Source organism: Ptychodera flava, chromosome 21 (genome assembly GCF_041260155.1).
Source record: "Ptychodera flava strain L36383 chromosome 21, AS_Pfla_20210202, whole genome shotgun sequence".
Lineage (NCBI taxonomy): Eukaryota > Metazoa > Hemichordata > Enteropneusta > Ptychoderidae > Ptychodera > Ptychodera flava.
The window spans coordinates 1,177,634-1,203,069 of NC_091948.1; the positions used below are offsets into that span (position 1 = coordinate 1,177,634).

At 38.6% G+C, this 25,436-nt stretch overlaps 2 protein-coding genes across 5 annotated transcripts; both read left to right on the forward strand.

The window, feature by feature from the left end:
- Positions 1 to 225: 225 nt before the first annotated feature.
- On the forward strand, positions 226 to 21,029 carry LOC139121037 (uncharacterized). 4 transcript variants are annotated; one of them, XM_070685625.1, is made up of 3 exons: positions 613 to 981; positions 1,349 to 1,432; positions 18,918 to 21,029. In XM_070685625.1, the coding sequence occupies exon 3, from the start codon at positions 19,053 to 19,055 to the stop codon at positions 20,316 to 20,318; it is 1,266 nt and encodes a 421-aa protein (XP_070541726.1). In that variant the 5' UTR covers positions 613 to 981; positions 1,349 to 1,432; positions 18,918 to 19,052; the 3' UTR covers positions 20,319 to 21,029. The 4 variants fall into 4 exon arrangements, with proteins under 4 accessions (XP_070541725.1, XP_070541726.1, XP_070541728.1 ...); XM_070685626.1 differs by lacking the exons at positions 613 to 981; positions 1,349 to 1,432 and adding exons at positions 12,773 to 12,881; positions 13,887 to 14,131; XM_070685624.1 differs by lacking the exon at positions 1,349 to 1,432 and having other exon boundaries at positions 226 to 981.
- On the forward strand, positions 14,439 to 14,834 carry LOC139122165 (protein PBMUCL2-like). The gene has a single exon (XM_070687583.1). It carries the CDS (start codon positions 14,439 to 14,441, stop codon positions 14,832 to 14,834), a length of 396 nt encoding a protein of 131 aa, XP_070543684.1.
- Positions 21,030 to 25,436: the final 4,407 nt, after the last annotated feature.

Here is a 25,436-nt window from a genome sequence, read left to right on the forward strand (position 1 = left end):
GTAATGTTTTGTCGTCATTTCGTAAATGGTTGTTTACACTCACGAATGGTTTAATTGCAGGAACTTCATGACCTCTTTAGAATTTTGAGACTCTCCAATACACAATTAGGCTATCAATCAAATTCAGGATGATAGTTTCATAGCTTCATGTGTGAATGCACACCGTTCTGGTTGTCAACAGTGTAGTCCGACGTGACATCGAGTTGCCTGCACCGTGCAGGTTCAGTAGAAAGTTTTCGACGTCCGGTTTTGTCCCTGTCAACTGAACAGTACAGCTCTGTATGTTGTGTTGATTACAATCATGATGAAGTCATCACGTCCTCATTCAAGTTCTTTACAAAACCACAAGTGGAGTAAATTGCTGCTATTGGGCTAGGGGACCTCTTTGCCTCGCTTCAGCTATCTTCATTTTTCGTCAGTAACGTATTTGTGCAAACCAATGTGGTACTGAGATATAAGGCCACAATACGCTTCTAGAAATTGAGCACATGCGTGAATGAGTAAGTGATAGTCGATGCCCCTGCTGGAACTTGTTTAAGTAGGAACCAGCATAATTAGTGACGCCCAATGACGCCACAGACTCGACTTAATGTTGACGAACCACCTGTTGACGTCTTGGAAGGCATATTGTGCCAGATATATACTGCCGCTGATAAAGCCTGTCGATGGAGTGGCTGAGCCGGAGTCTATTATTTGCCGTGAACTGTTCACTGTCCTAGTGTTTCTACGAAGGTAAAGTATCGCATGTATAGGGAAGAAACGATCAAACACACAGCAAAGAGAAGATACGACGGCAAGGTAACTACGTAATTCACGGTGTAGCTCGCGGCAACCACGGACAGAGTCTGACATTTGATGACTGGACTGTGCAGCTCGAGTGATTCTGTCGTATTGGGACATGATGAATGTCAGTTGCCATGACTTATCGAAGTACATTAGTGCTGCATTGTGTACCTGCAAGAGCTCTTGTGTCGTAGTCAGGTAAGGTTGTCTTGACAACGGAAAATATGAAATCATTACCAGGTTTGAAGATATGCCAGGACACAGAATGGGAGTGCCGTTACTAAGTTAAATTAATTTTTGAAACAGGTGTTTGTGTATTTGAGAACCACGGGGCGGGACTTCATCCCAGAGTTCAGCGTCACCACAAAATTGTTTGGCTGTCCACCACCCTTGGGTGCGACAAAATTTAAACAATATTTAGTTCCGCGTTCAGTCGATCTACATTAGACCAACGGAGTGTCCATCATTAAAACTGATAATCAACCAAAACCTCTCCGCGGAGATAAATTACACATTACCAGGGGAGTCAGATAGGTTACTCTTATCCATACCTGGGTTTCTTCAGGTGAACTACATACAGGTTGACCAAAGTAAGGACGAAAGCTGGCCGAAGAGACAACGAGACTTAACAAAGAAGACACTAATCGCAGTGAGTAGGGTTTAACATGAACACGAAGCATTCCCAAAACAGAGGAGTTTGAATATACAAACTTAATTTTAATATGACTATTCAACTTGTGATAGATTCAAAACTTTGAGACGTCAGTGTGTAGGATATGAGTTCAATACACTAGTCTTGTATTTAGCTCCAATCGCAAAGTTTTAGATGAACCACACCAGGTGTACTCTACTCGTTTTCATTAGCGCTGAGAACAGAGAAAAACATACCAGGTCCTTTTCTTTGTTTCCTGTCGCACGGACAGCGTTGAAAATGCGCGATACCGGCGACCTTTCATTAGATGAATCATTGAAGCCTTCCGCACCGTGCGGCGATAATTTGAAGAACACCCTTCATTCTATGGACACTCGGAACGCAAAAAATGTCGTTTACTTTTTCATTCTAAGCTGTTACTTTCTTCTCTTCAATTATATCCGATAGTGTAAGCCTATAATTAAATTTTCGGCAAGTCGAATTCACTGTGTTCAAAGCAGCATTGCACCTTAATGCCATGGCAGTTTGTGATACAAACGAACCACAAAGATAAAACTAATTTGTAGCAATTGAAAGCGAGTTAATTGTTTATTAGCGTTGATTTTGTTACGTGTGATGAATGTAACACTGTGATGTACCTTACGTTTCTGATCTCTTGTGTGTAATTGTTGATTATTACTGTCAGCCACGTGACCTTTTACTGGATAGGTCGTGATCGTAGAGAAATTTGTTAAAAAATAGTTTTAATGTTAATATGACGAGATATCGTGGCTTTAAACTTTGGTTAGCCAAATGTATACATGACATAACAGAAATGATAAATAGTCTGCACAGCTATAACCACCACCACCACCACCACCACCACCACCACCACCACCACCACAACCACCACCACCACCACCACCACCACCACCACCACCACCATCATCATCTTCATCTTCATCGCTACATCATTATTATCGAGTAATTTTCATTTTCAAAATATGAAAGATAGAGTGCAACGGGAAAGCATTCACTACTAATATTAAAAGTCATTTATTTTAAAAAGTTACGCCAACGACCTTATTTGTACCATACACAAACAACGGCTTGCTTCAAACTGCTAATAGGTTCCATGCTTTTTAAATGCTTTTTTGTCAACTTATTTTACTTTCTTATTTTTCTCATCATTTTTAATGTTTTCACTAATGTGATATATCACCTAAGTGATTTGCTGCTTTGAAAACGAAATATTGGACTCATTTACATTTGCCGACTAATTTTATACAGCACAACTCGCTACTGAATTACCAAGTGTCTTATAAATGAAGGAACAGTTCAACTTCTGCTCTTCTTGCTGACCGAACAACCAAATTTTTCGCACCCTGCTCGCTAGCAATTGCTTGCTGATCAGCCTACTGATGGCAGCCGGTTGGTTGACAGTCCTTCTGTATTGCTGTTGCTTCACACCTTGCATGCCGATTATTTCTATATCTGACCGACAGTTAACATACAGAATAATGGACAAATTGCTTGCGAACCTGCTCGATGCTTGATATGGCTGTCGGCCAGATCGGCTAAATATGCGGCTGTAACTGACTCTTGACAAGTTCGCAGGCTGACCAACTTGCTCTACAGGTTGATGTTTTTAGTCACTGAACAAACGGAATAAATGCCTCACTTGAATATCTCGGCGCCTGAATAATTGACACGTCGTCCCTTCACCTTATGGGGTCAAAGAACCATTTGATGCTTCGAGCAAGAATACAAACAAAATCAGAACATAATATTTTGAGATCCAAATCTTAATCTCCTAATCCCATTATAAGTAGCTGTTTACATAGCCTATCTGTTAGACAAACCAATGTTTTGTATACCAGTAAACTTAACTGTACGGGAGTAAATCATTTCGGCTGTTAGTTACACGGGTTTACACGTGGGAGTTAAGTCCGGAGTAGACACCGGAATAAATATAAACCTGTGTCAGTTGGACGTGTGAACAGACAGCACCGAACTAACAAAGAACTAAATTAATTCGGTGTCAGAGGGCTGGTCCAGGTTCGGTGCTCCGTACTAAACAATGGCCTATTTACACGTGTGACCAGAACACCGAACTAAACGCCGAACTATATCCTGTCTTCGGTTCGGTCATTACCACAATGGACGGTGTTAAAGTAAGAAGCTCTCGCGATCGCCGCAACAATTGGTCACAGGAAGAGATCAGGCTACTAATTTCAATCTGGAGAGACGAAAACGTCATCCGTATGATGGACGGCACGTCGAGGGATCGGCAAGTGTATGAAGACGTCGCTGCCAAGGCCAGGGAGAAGGGACTCGAGAGGACAGCGGAACAATGCCACAACAAAATCAAACGGTTGCGAGCTCAGTTCAAGTCCGTGTCCGACAACAACCGTCATAGTGGCAGAGCTAGAAAAACGATGCCATTTTACGATGAGTTGTTAGTAAAGGGAAAGCAACTGATAGTAAAGGGAAAGCAACTCCACACATCGTTCATATTTGGGTTGTTTGCGTTTTGTGTATGATATTGTGTATAATATAAGTGTACATCATGTTTGGCTGTTTTATGAAAAATGTCGCTTAGCCATGGCGGGTACGATATAGTGGGAATAGAAACCGTACGTCGCCTGTATAGGGTAGTATGGTTACAGAAAGTATCCGATGAAGTCTGGCGCTTATAAGTGTGTCGCCTATATTTCTGTTCCATCTGTATGCGATTATTGGTTGGTTTTGGAACAGTTTTGTTAGTGTTTCGTCTTTTTCAAGTTCACTCCAGTTTTATGTCAGGGCCTTCTTGATTTTTGTCGTGTCGATGTACGGGCTATACGTTGTTATGAAGACTATTGTATTGTTGGTGGCGTTATTGGTTTCTTTTTGTTGTTCAAGCAGCCTTTTCCTGCTTTTATGATCTGTCTCTCTGATAATGTGTTCTATTTCATTTTTTTATATTGTCGATCTTGTAATTTTTCACTAATTTTTTTTCACTAAATTGTGTGACTTTCTGTGTAAAATCCGTTTCGTTGTTACGTGTTCTGATGTATGGTAATGTTTCACCTTTGATCAGACCGTTGAATGTTGCTGCCAGATGGCATGAGTTTCTTTGTAAGAACTGGAAAATATCTGTTGGTTTTGTGTGGGTCTTGATGTCGAGAATATTCTCTTTGTTGTACCGACGACCTTTGTAGATAGTCAGGTCTAAATATGTGATTTCTTGAGAGGAGCTTTCAAACGAAAATTTGAAAGTAGGATGCATTTTGTTGATGTTTGATATGAATTCATTGAGTTCGTGTTGTGTTCCGATGAAAATCAGAAAAACATAGTCCCTGAACCTCAGCCAGGTCGGTATTTGTTGTTTGCGTTTCAGTATTATTCTCATTTCTGTCTCGTGAAATGGAGGCCTAATATCTGCTATTTCTGGCGAACAACCCATCGAGATTATTTCCGTATAAGAGCATCCCCATATTTGCCGGTAGAATTCATCGTTGAATTCAAATGTGTTGTGTATTAAGATTATTTCTAGCAGAGCTATCATGTATTTCGTTGTTGGTTACTTGATTATGTAATTGTTTGATGATCTTTCCTGGTTTAATGCTCTGACAACTGATTCAATTGCCTCATAATGTGGTGTATTCGTGTTCATGGAAATCCAGTGTTACTAGTGTCGCATTGGCCGGAACTTTGATTGTCTCAATTTTCCGTATAAGAGTCTGTATTGTAGGTGTCTGTCTAGGTGTTTCATCTTAACATGAAATAGATAATGACATCAGACGGGGCGAGGCCAACAATATTCTCTCCTAGTAAATTTCTTCGCCGAAGGCGTCTCGATTGGTTGACAGAACACAAAAAGAGCGTAGAACAGCAGCTGCATGATGTGTGGGTCCGCCATTGCAAGCAAGCGATTGTTCTCTAGCCCAGATATCACTGAGGGCGCTTGACCCGAACTAAATTCATACCTTGTATATGACGTGTAAACGTGAGATCGCTTAGATCGCTGATAAGGAATATTTACAGAACGACTAATCAGATTCCCTCAGGTTTAAAAAAATACACGTGTAAACCCGCCTTTAGTTACACAGGTTACAAGTACACGATAAAAGTTGCGCCAGCCAGTTGCATAGCAGTATATACATTTATGACAAGCGAATGATAGAAACTCGACTACTTGATCTTACCATAAGTTTGACATCCGAATAATTCTATTTTTTCATCGTTCTCGACGAAGCCGATAAATTTACAGTATTTAAAAGTATAGAGATTAATGGCGCTCAGGCGAATCGCAAACCAACAGCACGTAAAGCTGTTTGTTTTGAAACCCCAAATACTAACGTAACATAACATATAGGCAACTCTTGAAATTGATAAGATTGTAACTGTGACGATTTTTGTTTTGTTTTGTGACATTCAACTTTGGTCACTCGAATAAAGTTTATTTGTCTACTGTGTACACCCTCAAGCGTATTGAAATACCAGGTATTCGAACTGTCAACGCAAAATAAATTTGATCAGCACGCAATCGTTGTCGTTCCGAACATAGCTTGACACGGCGGCTAGCATAAGATAAGAAATAAATCGAGATATATGAATAGAACTCTAACTCCAAGGGTTGGAAAATGTACTCTGAAATTTGACTCGTACTTTGCGGGTGGAAACTTTGAACAAATTCCTTTAAAATCCACGGGAGAAAAATGCATATCGACCTACATTTCATTTATAAGCGAAGTAAATCATCCAAAAGTTACTCAATTTGATATTAATGTTGACAATTCAAACGCCTGAATGTGGAAAATAATTTTCCCCCATCTTTCAAAATGAATCCACAAGGCTGAAATCAAACACATCACGAACTTGAAAACCAAACTTTGCAGATCTTGACGAATCTGTCTCTGAGTTGCATTCTGTCGAATACCCGGCAAGAATTGTAAAATAAAAGTGAAAATTCCACAGAAGTACAACTATCCGAGGGAAACTTTTTCATCAGCAAGGTGCAGGAATATTGTAGTATTAATTTCAGACTTTAAATCATAACTGTGGTTTGAATGCAATGACCGAGTAGTCAACAAAAATTGGACATGTTATTGTTCCACAGTTTTACATTTCTACCGTACTTCTTCCTTTTAGCTTGTTTATACACCTTCAGCAATGGTATAACTCAATTGGAAAGTATTGCTCTGGTCGTACTTGTTTGTTTTTCTCCCCGAGAATATCATTGACGTCGAGCTTCATGCAAATCACCATGCGAGTTTTCTTTCGCCATAATTCCCCAAATTACACTACACAAAGAGCTTTTTACAAGTTTCAAATTACTGACAACTATACTGGGTCGGTGAGTATACATCGGGTGTATTGCAAGTCGGCTCATGTTCAGAAACCAGTTCCGCTGCTCAGCAACATTGGACAGAACAAAGAAGGACAAAGAACGGACGTTTGACGGAATCTTACTGAAATAAACAGGTTTGAAGTTGGAACAGCTGGTCCCAACCAAACGCACACGAAATGAACTCAGGTGAATTCATCTGAAAGTAGTCTCTTCGAATTTTCTTTTCGATTTTTTTTATCTTATAACCATATGTCACTTAGTGTTGGTATTTTTAGCTTGTGTTTTGTTCCTAGTAACACGAGATGATGATATCGGGTTTAGGCATTCAAAGGGTCATGACCTCTTGTGCTTACCTTTATCATAATCTCAAAACAACTCTGCATTTACTCTTTGCTTGTCACGTTTCAACACTACAGCCTCTCCACAGTTGATTGGCTGCAGTATCCATCTAATGGAGATGCCAAAGTCTGCCTGACACCGCACGCCAGCTTTCCTGATAGTCTAGCTGTTTATTCTGACAGCTATACAAATATTAGTACAAAATACACTCTAGCTTTCGACTGGCACATTTTTATTTTACTATGAAAGATAAGCGTCGGTTCATGGTGGACTAGGGTCATTTAACGGCAATACAACTGTCAAAAGGGGGCAATCTGAAGCCATGGATAGATTTCCTCAAAACATATTTTCCTGTACCAATCACACAGTCTAGTACAATCTCCCAAAGCCAATATAGTAGTATTAATCTTGTCAATATGACCTACATATACATGCATTAGGCCTACATACATTATTTTCGCTGACAAGTGAAAGGACGAAACTGAGAGACGAACATTGGTTAAACTTGTTTTGATTCAGCTAAGATTTCATTTCTATAGTAAACTAGTTTGACAAGGTTTTGGTGATTAAATGAGACTTTGCAATTGTAAACTGGGTGAGGGATAAAAAGCTTATAGCTCAGTGACATGGCACCGACGTCTTTCCTTAAGGTGAGTTGCACCATCGACTGATTGTGGGTTCACTCCCGATAAAAATATCAGAATATTATTAAGATGTCGGGACTTTCTCAGAAGTGGCTACTTGGAAGGGAGCATTTAGATTATTCTACATTATTTAATTAAATGTGATTAGATTGTCGCACATTTTCCATAATATTATCCCAAAACTTGTTCTAGGGAATATAGAAAAACAAACCAGTCAGCTCAAACAGAATTCTTTCTTGTATAAATAGAGCAAAGTCATTACTTAACGGTGCAGTTCAGTACGACATAATATGAATTTGGATGAGTTATTTGCGCTGGTTGTTTGCTAACAATCATACGAGCTCGTTGAATAATTGGTCATTAATCATGATCTTATGAGTTGATCGAAAATCGTGCATGTTGTAGTCCGTCGCGAAAAAAATATAATAATTGTAAGAAAAAAGTAATACATGTAAACGTAATATATTGTATTTTTTGTAAGAAATATGTTTAAGGTCTTCGAATAAATTTTTAAAAAACTACATGTGCGACTGACAGTTTTTTTCGAGAAGGTCATTATTCATACGATATTGAGAACACATGAGGTTAATTTGGAAGCCATCATTTTGGATTGCATGAAGTCATAGGGTAGAATGCGCGAAGCCGTTTAAATAAGACAATAAACTTTCTTTTACTTACAAATCTGTTGTGAGACAAGAAAAACAGTAGGATCGGATAGTTTGAAACGGCACAGACTGCTTTATCAGAAACACGTCTATTTTTTTCAAAACTAAGCTGACTTAACTGATCGATTATAACAATTTTTATTTGCTTCCTGTGATTATTTATCCATCACACTTAATCTAATTTCATGATTAAAGAGTGTGGTATAAAATCATTGGTCAAAAACCCGACCAACAAACAAACAAATAAAAAAATTACCAATTGAAAATCAAAACTTACCGATAAAACAAATAAAAAAATCAAAATAGAATTTAGTATAACAAGTTTGAAAAGTTAGTCTGTACTCTTCAATGAGAGAAATTTAATATTATGGCTAAAAATTACAAAAAAGGTTAATCACGGAGATATCACAGCTTGTCGAATACTCAGAAATGGAATGAATTAAGATACACAAACATAGTAAACTCGGGGACTTTATCTTCAGTGCTTCAATGTTTCATTTGACAACTTGCCCATAAGAGGTGACCCTTGCACCTTGACCCCTGTGTATCTGCATTGTTCAGTGACTTGCGATTGTCTTTGATCGATGACTTAATGATAAGACTGGGTAACCTATCACTCAGTTGAAAGGCTAGCATAGCCACTGGCTGACGTGTAAAATTTTCGCAGGAGCTGTATGGATCTGCGTGTGAGGTGGCTTGAATTTCAAGAATAGATTTTTATCGTCCATGTGGAGTAGTCTCCCGCGGGGAACCAAGTGAACCTGAAGTCGTTTTTACCTGTTCGACCATCTTGCCACTTTTCCATTTAGCAGGTGAGAACTTTCAACTAACGCTCTGACTCTGCCGAATCAGACTGCAGCGTTTCGATTTAACCGCCGATCGATTTTAGAAACTGCGCCCATTTATCAAAACTCAGACCGTATTTAATATGCAGTTTTTGATGCGAACTAATATAGCTCTGATCATAACTTCAAAAATTCGTGTAGCAAGGGTTTGGTTTTAACAAAGATTTTGACAAGAACGTATGAACTTGAACAAATCAATCGTTAATCCAACCCATCGTTTACTGCACCGAACTTTATCCTTCTCAAGGCGAAAAGCAAGGATAATCTACTTCTCAAATCAAGAATATACTATTTTAATCTATTGTTAAGATAATTGGACGATAAAAAGTTTAAGAGTCTCGTGAGAATAAGAAGTTTACAGTTGATACAAAGTATTCTATTCAAGATATTTCACGGATACGACCGTCAACTCTTTCGAATCAAACGATCCATGTAAACCGCTATACAATGCTATAAAGGTCGAATAAAAGAAAGTTGATTTAACTTTGCAGTAAAACTGGTGAAAGCATATAGATGTCTTTGCAGTTGTTTGAATGGATTGGCAATGATCAGAAACAATGACATAACCGTGAAATGATTATCGTCAGGAGCTTTGAAAGATAACCTTGTTACAGTCTGCTCTATGGTGAGCAACTCGTAAATTGCCTCGTGAATAAACGAACTCGTAGCTACAGTAGCCCGATAACTAAGCAGAAAGCATCGTCCTATGGTATGCAACTGTGACGGCTGATCCTAGTCTAACTGTATCAGTTATCGATTTCTAACTAACGTCTGGCCTCCCGTTCAGCCACTTTGTGTCCATATGTATGGACATCTTTGCTTGTTCGCCTTCCTCTCTGTTTGATTAGCTTTCCTGACCACTACATCTCGCATTCAGTGTTGCCTAATAACACCCAACTTTGTCGTCAGTATCTGTCCCCTCTTTTTCAATTCCGCCCAGAGCCGTTTGATGGATTGTCTCGCAGTATGACTGATGGTTTATGTTTCTGCGACGAACGAGACACAGCCTTTGTACATCTTGAGTACACTCTATGCCGAACAAAAAAATCTAGTGAACACTAGCCTGACTAGCATCATTGTAGTCGATAGATTCATTTATCTACACTGCCTTGGAAAGTTGGATCAATTTACTAAATGTACGGCTAAAACTACCCTGTTCAGATTTGTTCCCGGGGAACATCTCGGTATCTCAGAACATCATGAAGGCCGGGGTTGGGGAGGGTGTTCTGCTTAAATTCAACATAACACTAAAACACGATTTGAACTAATTTAGGTGACTAGGATGTTGTAGTAATGTTGGTTTATTCATCAAATTTAAACTCATCTACTTCTCTTTTTTGGCAATTCACTCGTTTTTATGAGTATGTTGTAATATTGCAATTTTCAGCTATAGGGCACGTAATACTTTTGATAAATATGAATGATTAAAAGATCCCATTTTCCCAAATTAGTTCCAATCCTGTTCATAGTATGCTATTCCCGGCAACATACAGTCACAACCCGGAGATAAACTTATATGAATCGCTGCACTGTTAATTTACGACAGGCTGTAAATAATAGGGAGGCTTACATTTTCAACGCTTGAAATACGGCTGTCGTAAATTTTTATTTTTTAAATCACCAGAAACTGATAATATACACACATGATAGATATGGAATCATTTATGGTAAAGTTTAACAATAACCAAAGTACTCAGCGCCTCGAGCAATGCACTCTGTTGGTTTTGTTAGTGCCTTGGTTTAATGACATGCAAATCATTTATGACTCAACATAAATGGGTACATTACGAAGGGACGGCTTAGGGCAATAAACGTCTCCTAGCCTATATTACATGTACGACGTTGGGAAAATTTCAGATGTCTGCCTTCGTTAGGGAGCATTAACTCAGAATTTAGCGTGTTTATCTTCATAAACAAAGCATCAAGGTTACATCTTTTTGTGATTTTAAGGGTAAAGATTTGAGGGATCAGGTCTGTTTGTCTGTCTGTCCGTCTGTCTGTCTATCTGTAGTATGTATGTATGTATGTATGTATGTATGTATGTATGTATGTATGTATGTATGTATGTATGTATGTATGTATGTATGTATGTGTGTCCATGCCTTCTCGTTACCGCGCGTAGTACAGTCAAATCGCAATTATATTTAAATTGTTAGTTTGGATGATGTAAATGACCAATATTAAAATTTCTCTCCTTTTTTGTGGTTTCAAACCAGTCATAAGAGGTTCAAATTAATCCACTTCAAGAGCATGCGTCACATGAGGTAATAACTTCTGAATTGTGTCTCGTGTCGCTAGGAAAGATTAACTTCCTTGTTATTTTGCGAGAATCCATAACGTTTCAATAGTACATTGCTATTACATCCCCTCCAAACAGGAACTCGATTCTCTGCATTGAGCGATTAACCATATTGAGTCAGCAATTTAATGTGTGATAAATGCATCTACTAAGATACAACTGAGGAAGCGTATCAGAGGAGGAGGTGTAATGCGGAAAAGATTCAAAGTGGCCGTCTGTCTTTGCAAGGTCTGAATTGCAACGGATAACACAGCATTTCTTTGAAGTTGCAATGAAAGAAAGATAATTACTATGCTTTTCGTTTCTCGCGATGAAGATTACTCAAAAGTCTAGATAAAAAATCTGCCAAATACTTTCACAAATAATTGTTCATTATTATATTATTTTCTTTGAGACGACTACGTATTGCATTCTGACAACAAACATAGTTCTACGATGCAATTACGAAATATTAATATGTACATTCACTCGGAACGAGATCTTAATAACCAACCCAGTTATGAAATTCACGGATGAACAGATACACTGTTAATTGCTTATTGTTATTTTTGCGAGGAAACTTAAGCAGTGATATAACGTTATATAACAATCGAGTATGACGTGACTCAAACACCGTTAATTTATAAAAGTGAGTCCACAGATATTTAGCTAGGATTTTGTTCAGGTTGACCTCATTTCATAAAAAATGCTCTCATTTTGCGAATATGTCTTCAGCATATGCATTGCAAAGGCATTGAGGTAGTTTCACCAAATGTGTTTGTCACTTGAAGTACATGGCAGCTCAGCCGCAGCTTTATTGTCTTATCTAACGAAAACCTACCCACCGCACAATACCTGGAATCACAGATATGAACCACGTAAATTTACCTTCATGTGATGACCACAGAATCTGCGACACGAACTTTAGAAATCTCAAATTTAAAATACACGGGTTCATTGATATTCATCTTTTTAAAAACGTTCGTTTTCTTGTTCTCCTTCAGTCTTTGTCAGAGATAATAATGTTGAGTCGGCCGAAAATTTTAGTTGTCGGCCGTTATCGGAACATGCAATTCAAGTCTTTCCTCTGATTTTCAAAGCTCCGAGGATTTAAAAGATATACACTCGACTCACCCAGAAATAGAAACTCATTCGCCAGATCACCAAGTTACCATGGTAACAATTCTTTCCCCGCATTGAGATTTGATTTACGGAGAGAGTCGCCGCAGAGCATTTTGGGAAATGATGCGGTGCAAGCACTAGCTCAGTATTTGTAGTGTTGACAACTCGTATCTGAAGGGAGTGTTTCCTGTTGATTCCAAGTGTACAAATGAATTGGAACACGTGAACGAGCCGTTTTGGTGAGTTGGATCAAACAGTGGCTTAATTTAACGTTAGATTGCTATAGGTGTGTTGATGGTATGTCATCGATAGCCGTCATGTATGGATCGTCTTCGCTTATCAAATTATCTCATAACGTTGCCTTGAGAGCATCGAGAGAATACACGCCCTCGTATCATGGCAAGCAATCGATCTAAAAACCATATTAGAAAATGAAATTGTAACGTACGCCATCAATTCACGTCTCTCATGCATATCAATTGAGCTGCACGTTTAAACATCCGAATCAGATTCTGCCGATGATGTACTGTTTTCCTTTTCCCTCCTGATGTCTTCGTTGTAAAAACGATGTGCTTGCACTCATCGCAATATGTAACTGATGACGACATATGGCCAGCAACGAGCACGCTGCATGGTGACTAAATAGGAAATTGTTTGGTCTTTACTATGAACTTGTCAAATATGAATTCATACTTATTTCATTTTGACTGATAAAAGAACCATGCTTAGTGGTCAACGAGTGCTTTTACGATTCGAAATGATATTTACTTCTATTCCAAATTGTTGTAATTGAACGCGTCTGGAATCACTTTCAGCTGATAAAAATGATTGAAAAAACAAGTGAAACTGGGCTTTTAATTCAAGCACGATTCTATCCGAAGGTTGCGTTATTTCAACAATAATATTTCATTGCGTCCTGCAGTGTCGAGTCAGCTACCCTGTCGTTGATATACATTATACTACAGATTAATTCCCGATAAAATTTTGTTACCCAGTGCATAAACAACAGAATCTGACAGTATTCTGTAAAGACTATAATTGTTGAAATCATGACAGCATAATTCCTCACGGTTGTCGTTGCTATTGTTTCCCATGGTCATTATTTTAACTTACTAAACTCGGTCAAGTCCTTTTGTATTGATTGGCAAGTCGGCAAGACGAGTTCGCCATCGATTACAGTGCAGAAGTGGTCGTTATGGGAAAACGTGATGAATGAAGGCTTTTTCCTTCTTTCATCTCCATAGAAATAGACGTCTTTCTATCTCCTCGTCGGAGATTTGATTGGATACATAAATCCATGTACTACCAAACGTACAAATGGCGTAATTACAACTACAGTCGTTGCTCCAATCCGTTTGTGGACACGAAACCTTATAGAATGCCTGACAATTATGAATCCATAGTAGGCAGAGATACCTATCCAGTAACGGGTACAATGTCAAACCTACCCTCTTCCACACGGCGAAACGATTCCGGTTACCTCGTTGAAGTGAGTAGAGTATTATTCTTGACCTTTGTTTGCGAAATTTAATAGTAGCAGTACTAGTAGTAGAACAGTTTTACAAACGTGCGGTTTGTAGCTGATTTTGATGTACGGATGAAGATAAACATTAAATCCATTATTAGCTCTTGTACACAAGAAGGTAGTAACAAGAGTGGATTCTATTGCTTTCTCATCCATAAATAGCAGATGTGATTGCATTGCCAGTTGTAGATTACATCGTTTACATTTTTCCTCAGTCAGAAAACGAGCATTGTGTCACTATACGTACACAGGTATAACCAGACATGATATGATGGCGTACATAGGTACAACCAGACATGATATGATGGCGTACATAGGTACAACCAGACATGATATGATGGCGTACATAGGTACAGCCAGACATGATATGATGGCGTACATAGGTACAACCAGACATGATATGATGGCGTACATAGGTACAACCAGACATGATATGATGGCGTACATAGGTACAACCAGACATGATATGATGGCGTACATAGGTACAACCAGACATGATATGATGGCGTACATAGGTACAACCAGACATGATATGATGGCGTACATAGGTACAACCAGACATGATATGATGGCGTACATAGGTACAGCCAGACATGATATGATGGCGTACATAGGTACAACCAGACATGATATGATGGCGTGTATGCTGCTTTTATTGACAGTTTAGCAAGATTTAAAAATGTAGGGCCAATACAGGGCCAAGCTTATAAGAAACATTAACTTTATAATATTGCGTGTACTAAGCTTTATTTGTTTACCCTTTAATTTACCTACAGATAAGCATCTGATTAAAATCCTATGTAGAGATGGGTCGGTCTTTTACACTATCGCATGATTGTCTTTGTTTCTGCGGTCCTGCCCTCACCGGTGAGGGTCTAGTTAACCAGATTCTGAATACTGTCATAAGGAACAAGTTTTCCAGTGTTTTTCGACAATTTTCACTTGTCCCAATTTCAGTTATAATTTAATAATTGGTGTATTTCTGTTCCCTTATGTAATGACGATTGGATGAAAGATCCTTAAATTTCGCATAAATCGTCAAAACTGATCTACGAGAACAAGAATCTACAGGATCTACTCTTCAATGATCCAATCCCAGCGTCACATTTTACTGCGTAATTATATCATTCGATTTCGTAACGATATGTGTTCACAAGCTTGTGCTGATCTGAGCCTCTACACTTGACAAGACGATGGCGCAAGAAATATTGCAAAAGATCGAATTTATTGCTCTACTAAATGCTTGTGACGAATATATGAATGTCCAACCCCATAAAAGTCAACACAGTACTCGGTCTTTCACAAACAACATTCTGATTATGCCGCCGTGCTTTTGTTTCTACCTACATTGGGTGATGTACACTATTTTAGGTCTCGTCCAAGACTGTAATATCAGGTTCAACTCATGTCGTTTTCTTGCACCCGACTTTGACCCAAATTAGCACGAACACAGTCGATAGCATGTGCCATTTTAACCAAGTGATTGACAGCTTGGTCCCACTTAAAAAAATTCAAAAACGATAATTTTTGTGGGAAAGATTTGAGTAACATGTGACAGGGCTTTTCTTATCGTATATATGCAATCACATTGACGATAACACAAGCCCTATAATACCAACCCTGACCTCATGTGACCTATTTCAAACTATTGGTGTTTTGAGCTTGTAATACATACATGTATACAAAATGAAATATATTCATTGCACTGTAAAGTTGAACTTAAAGTTAATTTGTATGATGTAGAGTAAGGTAATTCGTATGGTGGAGAGTCCACGGAGCTTTTCATCATAAGTCTCCCGAAAATGATCGCAACTACGCCAGGGAAGTAATTATTACATGCATATGAATTATCAGTCCTAGAGACTCGAACGGAAACTGGATGCTTGCTTTTTTTGCCCATTGCCATCTAATTTGGCTTGACATGTACTTGCAGAGAATGGTTTCAGAGTCTAACGCAAACGAGCAGTTACTGTAAACCTCAAGCACCGAAATAACATACTGAGGCTATAACTCATGTGCTTTACAATCGACATAGATATATTTGGTCAGTGTTACAAGCATGTCGCACTAACACCACAAGAATACATAAAAGCTGATAATTTTCGGTTGTTGAAGCCTTTTCGGAATGCTCAATTTTCAAATCAGGCCAACACTCGATTAAACTCGTAATTCTTAATAGGTTTGTCTAAGGTATTACACCAGCTCAACACCCCCTATTCGTATACATTTGTAATACTCAGTCGAACACGTGTCTTCCTGATTTGAATTATTTGAAGTTCGTGCATAACAATCGAGGATGTCCCTCCGAGAAGTAGCAAAGTAAAATTCAAAAATGGGTTACTGGGAAACAGTTGACAAGCGGCGTTTCAAATATGAGTTCATAAAGTCTCTGGTTTAGATCAGGAACACTACGTAACCTATAGTTCTGACCTATTAATTTCATTAATCCCAAATCTATCTGAATAATATTTGCTTAGTCAAGATACAGTTGTAAAGAATACTTTAAATACATTTTTTCAATTTTTATTCATATAAATGACCCAGAGGTTCCTACTCTATGTAAGTCACCGTTCTTATATTGAAAATATGACACGCATGGCAAGAAGTGACAAAAATTAATGTGGCAGCTCCCTTCACATAAAACGTACAGTTCGCACAACAATAATCCCAGAATAGACATAACCATATATGATATTGTAGCTATCATTGTGACATATTTTCTGTGAATATTGAAATACCAATTGTTTATGGACATAACTAAGACAAAGACTTGCTCGAGGCCTTTTAGGAACCAAAATTTTTCCCTCGGGATTAAGGCTTTTGTTTATTGATAAACCGTCACGCACATATCAGTCACATTCAATCAACTTGATGGGGAGTTTTATTAGAGCGGCAAGGGACGAGATGTCCTAAGGCTTTGTAAGTCAGGGAATGGGAAATTTACCAGCGTCACATGGTTTCTCTACAAAATCTTAGAGGATTTGAAAAGTACGCATGTAGGTATTTGCTGCTCTTTAAAGGTAGACAATTTTTGTGTCAATGGCCATTGTAATTATTATTGAGGGTTATTTCAGACAATGTGTAAAGTTGCGATACGTAGACAAACCGTAAAATACTACTGAGGTGATCAGAAAGGGAAATGAAGATAACTGAAGTAAATTAACACTGGTAATGACGGGTGACTTTGTGAATATAAGAACACTACAGTGGTGGTGGTGATACACGTATATAAAACACCATCAATAAACATTGACAGGTTAACCTAAGTTTATCGCTTCAACCTGAAGTCAAGGCGAATTTCAATGTTAGTTTCTTTCTGGCTAATTTTGTTTTCAGCGAAACCTTAACCAGATTGTAATAAAATTACCTAAATCCTGTGGCTGTGTTTCGTAATTTAGGTTTGACGTTTTAACATTCTGAACACTTTAGAAAATTAGAAAAAAATTGGCAATCGAATCTGTGTTTACGCACTTGGTTGCCACGGGCGACGTGGTGGGCGTCTTGATTAACTTGAAATGTTATATCAGGTGAACTTTTGAATATATTTACCTCGCTCTAATATTGACAGACTGAATTAACAATTTCTCTGAAATTGCTTGATAAGGTGATCATAATGTGTACACAGTGGGCTAGGTGATCAGCTGACAGGCCTTCTCCAAATATTGACATCAATATTACCTTGACATAGATAAATAGCTTCTAAGGGGGTTAAGGTGAATGCACCTCGGGGACAGATTTTCGTACTCTCAAAATTTTACAGAACGTTTCTGTTCTAACTCTTGTGTAAACTAATTTTGAAGTTTTCATCATCTCACTTGTGAAAATTAAAAAATTATTTTTTCCACATAAAGTTGACAATGGGATGCATATGCGACCATTTTGAATTTCAAAGGTTGGCAAATTTTAGGCAATTTATTTTTCCTAGTACCACAATTTGCAGAGTGTCCGTCCAGTTTTCATTTTGGGCTTCGAAAGTTTCCCCCAGGAAAGGATTAGCAAAAGTTTGTCTTTCTCTTTTGTGGTGCATACTACAGCATATAATCACGCGTATTGCTCGCGTGTGTTTGTCACAGTGTAAAATCTATGATGCCTCTATGATCTATCTCTCCGTGTTTCATCGTCTTAATGTGCATGTGTCCTTGTCTGTCTGTCTATCTGTCTGTCTGTCTGTCTGTCTCTCTGTGTCGTTTGTGTATGTGTAGTGGAGGGATGTGTATGTGTGTGGGTGGGACTGTGATGCAATGTTCAGCCTCAACGTGACGGTTCGGTTCAAAGTAGGATCCAAGGCAGGGTTTTACGGCATTGTAACCGACACAGCGTTCGAGTATTTTGCCCTTCAGTATGCGAAGGCTTGTGGTCACTTTGTAAGATAGTTCAGAAGTATGCTACCCAGGTATATTAAATTTCAACGGTTTTCCATCCATGTTACAGAGAAGATAAAATTTTGAAATATTTCATTGAAGCATAAATTGTATGATTTATTGGTTTTCCCTCCGCTTATAACATCGTGTACCTAATGTTTCACGTGTATGCTTTATCAACTTTCACGTCCAACGCGTTCTATTGAGTGGATAACACATATATGTCCAGTTCGCGGCATGCCAACGCCTGGCTCATAGTTTAGTTTGTGTACGACCACTAGTCAAGGTGATACATAATATTTTAGAGAAATTAGGCAATCGTAGACATCACCAAAAGTCTAGTTTACACTATATCTTAATTGGCTATAATTTCTTTTTTGTTTTGAAAGGGCACTGAGGAAAAGGCGTTAAAGTATGAATCGGTCGACCCCACCCAAAGTGATAGGTGCTGTATTCGACACTACTTGGCTGAAAAATTGAAGTAATATCCAAGTGACAACGCCACAAATGAACAAATTTTGAAAATGGCTGCTGCTGTTGATGTAATTTACGCGCCGAGAAGTCCAAACGAAACCTCGGCTGTCACTACAAATCAAAGAGAAGACAAGATGTTAGAAAAAAGACACCAAAAGCTTGGGATAGAAAAGACTTATTCCGTTAAACTCATGGAAATTAATGAAAGGATGCTGAAAATCAGGTTTAAAAAACTTAAAGATCGAGTTTCAAAAATCAAGTCACATTTGTCGCATGACGAAATAGCAGAAATAAATGAAGAAGAGTTTCGGTCGATGGCTTCACAGAGGAATCAGTTAAATGCTACGGATTCACAGGAAGATATCAATGGTGGTGGGAAGGAGAGTAATAAAGTCAGCTTCAATCACGAGCGAAGAGCGGTGACTCCTGGGCCAACCAGGAAACGATTGGTCAATGGTAGAACTTCTTCAGCTGCGAGTTATCGTCCTCGCCCGAGCACAGCACTGGCAGCATTGCCAGCTTCAAAAGTCAGAAGGCCGAAATCGACACCAAACTCGCTCACTGCACGAAGAAGTCTTGAAAACGGTGGGAATACCGGGAAAAGCGTATCCAGGGCGAGCCGTGAGCGGGAACATTTGGGTGTCGGCAGTCTGACGCTCCCTCGGTTTCATTCTCCAGCCACTCTGCTACAGCCAACCAGCACAGCTGCCACCAGCGACCAGTTCGGATTCGACTCGCACCTCTTCACCGATAAAACCCTAGCGTCATCGGCGAACAGCGAGAAACAGGGCCGCCGGTATTCCTCGCCCGTGAGCACAGCGGCGTCAGATATGGCAATAAGTGACACATATGCTCGTCTCATTGAAGAGCAACGAATGATGCTTATCGACGAAAATCTTATCCTCGCCGCTGAACTTGAGGAAAGAAAAGAGGAATTTCTACAGAAAGTCGACGAACTAGTCGACCGAGGTCGAGAAAGAGATATAAAACCCTTCACCCCCAAAATACGAGCTGACCAGACCGAGCAGACGACGGTGAAACTCGAAGAGCTCCGGCGGAAAATACGCGAGGATAAAGCCCACAGACTGCTCCATCGATTCGACAGAACGGCGCATTTTGACCTTGAAAAGAAAGAAGGTGAAAGTGATGAAGACTACTCAAAGCGAATAAGTGAATACGTCAAGGAGCTAAGGAAATGTCGTTACTTGAGAATTCCCAAGGCAATGGAAGATTATTCCGGAGTTGTGACTCTGGTCAGAGAACAAACAAGGGTGCAGGGGGTTTGGAGAAAGAGTTTAACTCACAATTTACTCTGATTACGCCCTCTATAGCAGCGAGTCACTTCTAAGGAACCGAGACATAATATACACCTTGAACAACTATATGAATATCTGACTCTGACTGAGAAAGTGCTGCAAAACCCCCCTTCCATGTATGCATAGACAGCCTTCCGTTCTACTTTCTATGAACCAACTCAAACCGAAGATTTTATATACAGATCCTACGCACGTACGGGAGAGCGAGCTTTGGAAACAGCGCCCTCTACGTATTCATAGACAGAATCTGGAGACGATAAGATTTGCTGCTGAACGTTACTTTTGCTTCTTCCGAGGGACTTCTTTTTAAATTAAAGTTACTGTAATGCGTTGATGTCATCCGCTGCTTTTAAATCACCTATTAGACAACAAAGGCTCTATAACTATCAGTTAGACAAGCTCGATATATGTTGACGTTCTAATAGCAGCATTACATCCCTCCCAAAACCGCACTCCGACATCGCCACGCCTTTACTTCGTTGAGATGGTTTATGTAGCATTTCCAAAAACATCTTTTGAATTTCGTAGTACAAGTTTAACATAACCTGCTTGTAATGAGCAAATATTTTGTCTTCAAAATGCATATCCGAAAAATTATTCCTTAATTCGCACGAAACTTGTACTGATCACACATTCAACATTACACAGTTTATGTAATGAAGTCATTTTCTTTGTTATACTTTCGAAATAAAGACGCAATTGTAATCCGTATTCGTTGCCATGCGAGTCATTCATCTTAGTGTTTGTAAACAAGAGGTTAGCAGGTTAGAAGTTAGCATTTAATTATTCCAAAAGTTCCAGACGTGGCGTCTAAGGTTTGCAATCAAAGGTAAGTACAGCAAAGATCAGTAAATTGTATACATTGTAAGAGTGAATACGATTATAAGCAGTAGAAACGACAGGGAACTATTCTGTGATGATTGCATGGGACGAAAACATTCTTTGACTTTGTTCTGAGTACTTATGAAGTAACAACTGGAATTCATTTATCATTATCTTATGAATATAAAAACTGTGATTACAGGTACAAAATAGCTATAGATTTCGTTCTCATTTTCACATCATTCAAAAAACCCCAAACAAACAAGTCAAACAAACACACATAAAATTAAAGGAATTGCCTGGAGCTGTTTAGGACTTTTGAACTGAGAAAATACCTATAAATCACATGCTGTAATTAAACGAAGGTGCAACATCCCTGGATTTCTTGTAAACAGTAGTTCTTGTATATGATTGCCAATATTTTTTGAAACACTGAGTTGTGCGTTATTACATCTCTCAAGAAATGATAATACTTCACATGACTTGCTCATATAGTAGTTGATATTGTAAAATTTTCCTGAACCCTATAATTACACGTATGGATCATATCATTTCGATTTACCCACTTTGCAATAAAATCTATGGCTTTTCGGCAACAAATTGTTCAATAATTAAGCAATAAGTCCACCGCAGGCTGCTATACACGAGATTTTGGTACAAATCTCGACATTTAGCCGATAGGCGGTCGGCGAGTGCTATGTAGCGCGAATTGTACCAAAATCTCGTGTATCATGTGTATAGGCCTAATCGCCTGCGGCGAAGGGTATCGCTATTATATTACATATCAAATTGTGTGCCTGTCTGTCGTCTTACTGGGCACTCGACATTTTACGTGCAGAAAACGGACGAAAATTCAGCGCGCACGACTAAACATTTTTATAAGTTGGGACACAGACAAATAGAAGAAACAGACTAGCAACGCGGCATGGCTATTGTTCCATGGTCGTCTCGCTGGACTATGGCCTTTTCATATTAAAATGGGCTTCACAGGTGTTAGATTTTTTTGAGACCTTTGTTCGTGGTTGATAATTGCACGAGATTATGCAAAAAGTACGACGAGATGGCATCGTGCTGCCAGTCGCGTAGCAACCATACTTACTTTGTTAGCTCTCAGGGCAGAAACACTGCTTCACGCCAATCAAAACATAACACGCCCGCAGGTTCATAAACACGTCCTTCAATGACCAACTTTTAATAGGCGATATGACTGACCGTAAACCATTGAGTAAAATCAGACAGTATCGATAGAAGATTTTCAAATTTGGTTGAAACACACTCATTATATATTCATAAAAATGTGAGAGGAATTTTTAAAATGGTAAAACTCACTTTACCGAAGCTCAAAACTTTCCCGTTTTCGCCAGCATGCCGATTCTACTCATCACCACATGATGCCGAACATACTTTCTCTTAAAAATTGGCGAAAATCCGGAAACTACCGAAGGGTGCATGGTCGGCACTCTTCGGAAAAGCGAGGCGAGAGCTACCTGAGGCGAGGCGAACATGGATGACTTACGTAACCGCTTCACGCCTTGAACAATACCCGTTGCCAGTCTGTTTCTATTTGTCTGTGGTTGGGATTATGTTGACAATACACGCACACAGTATCCAACGACGACACACACATTTAGTTCATTAACATTGCATTTTATTCATATTGCAACGCGAACACTAACGAGCTGCTGCAGACACAGGGTTAAGACTTCAAAGCAAAAGTGATCATTTTCCGTAAATTTACATAAGAATAATAGTCCTGACTTTTTTTCCATACAAATATAGCTTTTGTCTCACTCTGCACCGTACACGTCAACCGTCGGCAATCTTCAAAGGGGGTAGAGTGAGGTCACACGTGCCCTTTTTTAGGATAATGTGGTTAACTGAACCAGTTTTGAAATAGTCCAGAAGTGGCGTGACTGAAATTGTGATGAATAGTTGTGCAGTATGTGTTGGTAAATTCAGCGAGAGCCGGACGCTGACACTGCTCGTTGCATCTGATGTCAACTTACTTACAAATTACTAATAAAAACAAGAGTATAACTTAAAAAGAAAAGCAGATGAGCTAACATTTGCAGATTAAACAGTCATTACTTCACTTTCCAATTATCCAAAATTAGTTCCAATCGTATTTTTTTAGTTAAAATGGGGAGGGTTCGAGGCTGTACGTAGGATAGTCGTGAAACGAGGCCTATCCCTTGGTCTACCATTGTCAGCTTCAACCTTCGACCGTTTAAACAACTAAACAACATATAAATGCTTAGAGTTTGGATTCCTGTAGTCGAAAAAGATTTCTTTTGCTGGTAAAAGAAACCAACAGTGCCTACTATATGGGAGTGAGAAATTAGAGAGAAAAATTAGGCGTACATCACCATCGATGCTGCTAACATGCCGTGTGAAGTCACTGAAATGAAATCCTGGCCTGCATTTCCAAGAATCTGGAACGCCACTGAACATACTTGTTCACCAATTTCTTACACTAACAAAGGAGTTTTAATTAAGTGCCTCCATTATTTTTAGTGCCTCCATTATTTTTCTTTTCATAGCTAGATATTGACAGCACTTTAACTCTTTCATGGCCACCTTCAGGTAGTGCCTGCCTCGGAAATGAAAGTCCTGAACTTTTGCTAAAATTTCCATAAAGAAACATTAAACCAGTCCCTTTGGAAATCAAGAATTAAAATATGGGGGTCACCTTGCGAAATTTGGTTCTTCTGAAACAAAATACCCAGTATTTACCGACTCTTGCTATTCAAAAAGGCTGCTGTAATAAAATTTTCGATTTTCAGATTTATTCACTCCATGAGCTTCATGAGCCCCCACATATGGTAACCCCAAAAAGAATTGTAAAAGTCTGAGAATCCGAATATTTAGCCTAAATTGGAGTGTCTGCATCACACCGCCACACTCCTTTCCTGAAACAGCATGCATGCTCTTCAACCTTTTTCTGAAACATAAATTGACAAAACATCCCAGGGATGTTCATGAGTAGCTATGCCAAATAACGGTCAAATTATGCTAAATTGACTTTGGCGTAAATCAAGAAAACTGACGTTTCAAAAGAGTATCATTCGAGAAGTTACCCCACTGAACTCTACTTGTTCGATGAATGCAGCCGCTGCGAGTCTCTTCTCTTTTTTAATATCTGTTGTCCCAACAATGACGGGCGACATCGAAGAGTCAGGTCCGAGGTCGAACAGGAATCCAACTCACGTGGGTGAATTAGCCATATATCACCGTACACCAGTCGTACGCCAGCAGGAGAAGTTCACTGGCAGACTTATGAGCTGACATGGAATTGACGTCACAGTGCGTCTATACAGTGCCTCTATGACGTTGTGTAAATGACAGATATAAGGGACTGGTCAGTTTCTTTGGCCTGGGGGGGGGGGCCGGTGGATTATTTTTTGCTGACGTCAAAAAGTGGCTGACCCCCCCTATTCCAAATTTTGAAAACAGGGTGACCCCCCTATTCCAAATTTCGAAAACAGGGTGACCCCCCCCCCCCGGCGCGCGACATAGGTAAATAAATGGTTGACATAAATTAAATATATATATATATATATATATATATATATATATATATATATATATATATATATATATATATATATATATATATATATATATATATATATATATATATATATATATATATATATATATATATATATATATATTATATTTTACATTTTACATATATTTATATTTTAAATAGTCATTCTATGTTTTAATGAAATTGTTGACATGTCAGTTGTAAGATAGGAATTTCAAAGTGTCAATCTTAAAGTTTGAATACAGTACATTTTGAATGAGCTGTATTTTGAATGAGCTGTGAATATATCACACTTTCTATGCTTAACCAGATGTCCTGAACTGTTGTACAGAAATGGATGTCAATCATTAATATCAAAGAGGAAAAAGCAGTGAATCAAAAACTTTGATGGGTGTTAAGACTTGCCAACCATTTAATTAAATCTCCTGAGGAGCCATAGAGAGCTTTTTAGCATTTGATGTTAATTTTTTAGCCAAATTTGATGTGTACAGTGTCTGAGAGGACCTTTTCTTGTAACATTGAAACCATAAAAGCACAGCTAATAATGACAAAAATTGCCTTTTTTAACTGTTATTTTGTTCATAAAACATCTTTCTACAGAAAACCTGTGACACAAAGGAAAATAATTGCATCAATGAAAAGGAAAGATATCTTGTCATTTTTCTATCTCTAAAATAAGTCACTGTATCAAATATATATTATGAAATATTTGTGCATGTTGCTTTCTCATACTGAATTCTCATAGA

Bases quoted from the DNA above. Each gene is read 5' to 3' on its own strand.
- LOC139122165 (XM_070687583.1), top strand. From the start codon at position 14,439: ATGGCGTACATAGGTACAACCAGACATGATATGATGGCGTACATAGGT.
- LOC139121037 (XM_070685624.1), top strand. From the start codon at position 19,053: ATGGCTGCTGCTGTTGATGTAATTTACGCGCCGAGAAGTCCAAACGAA.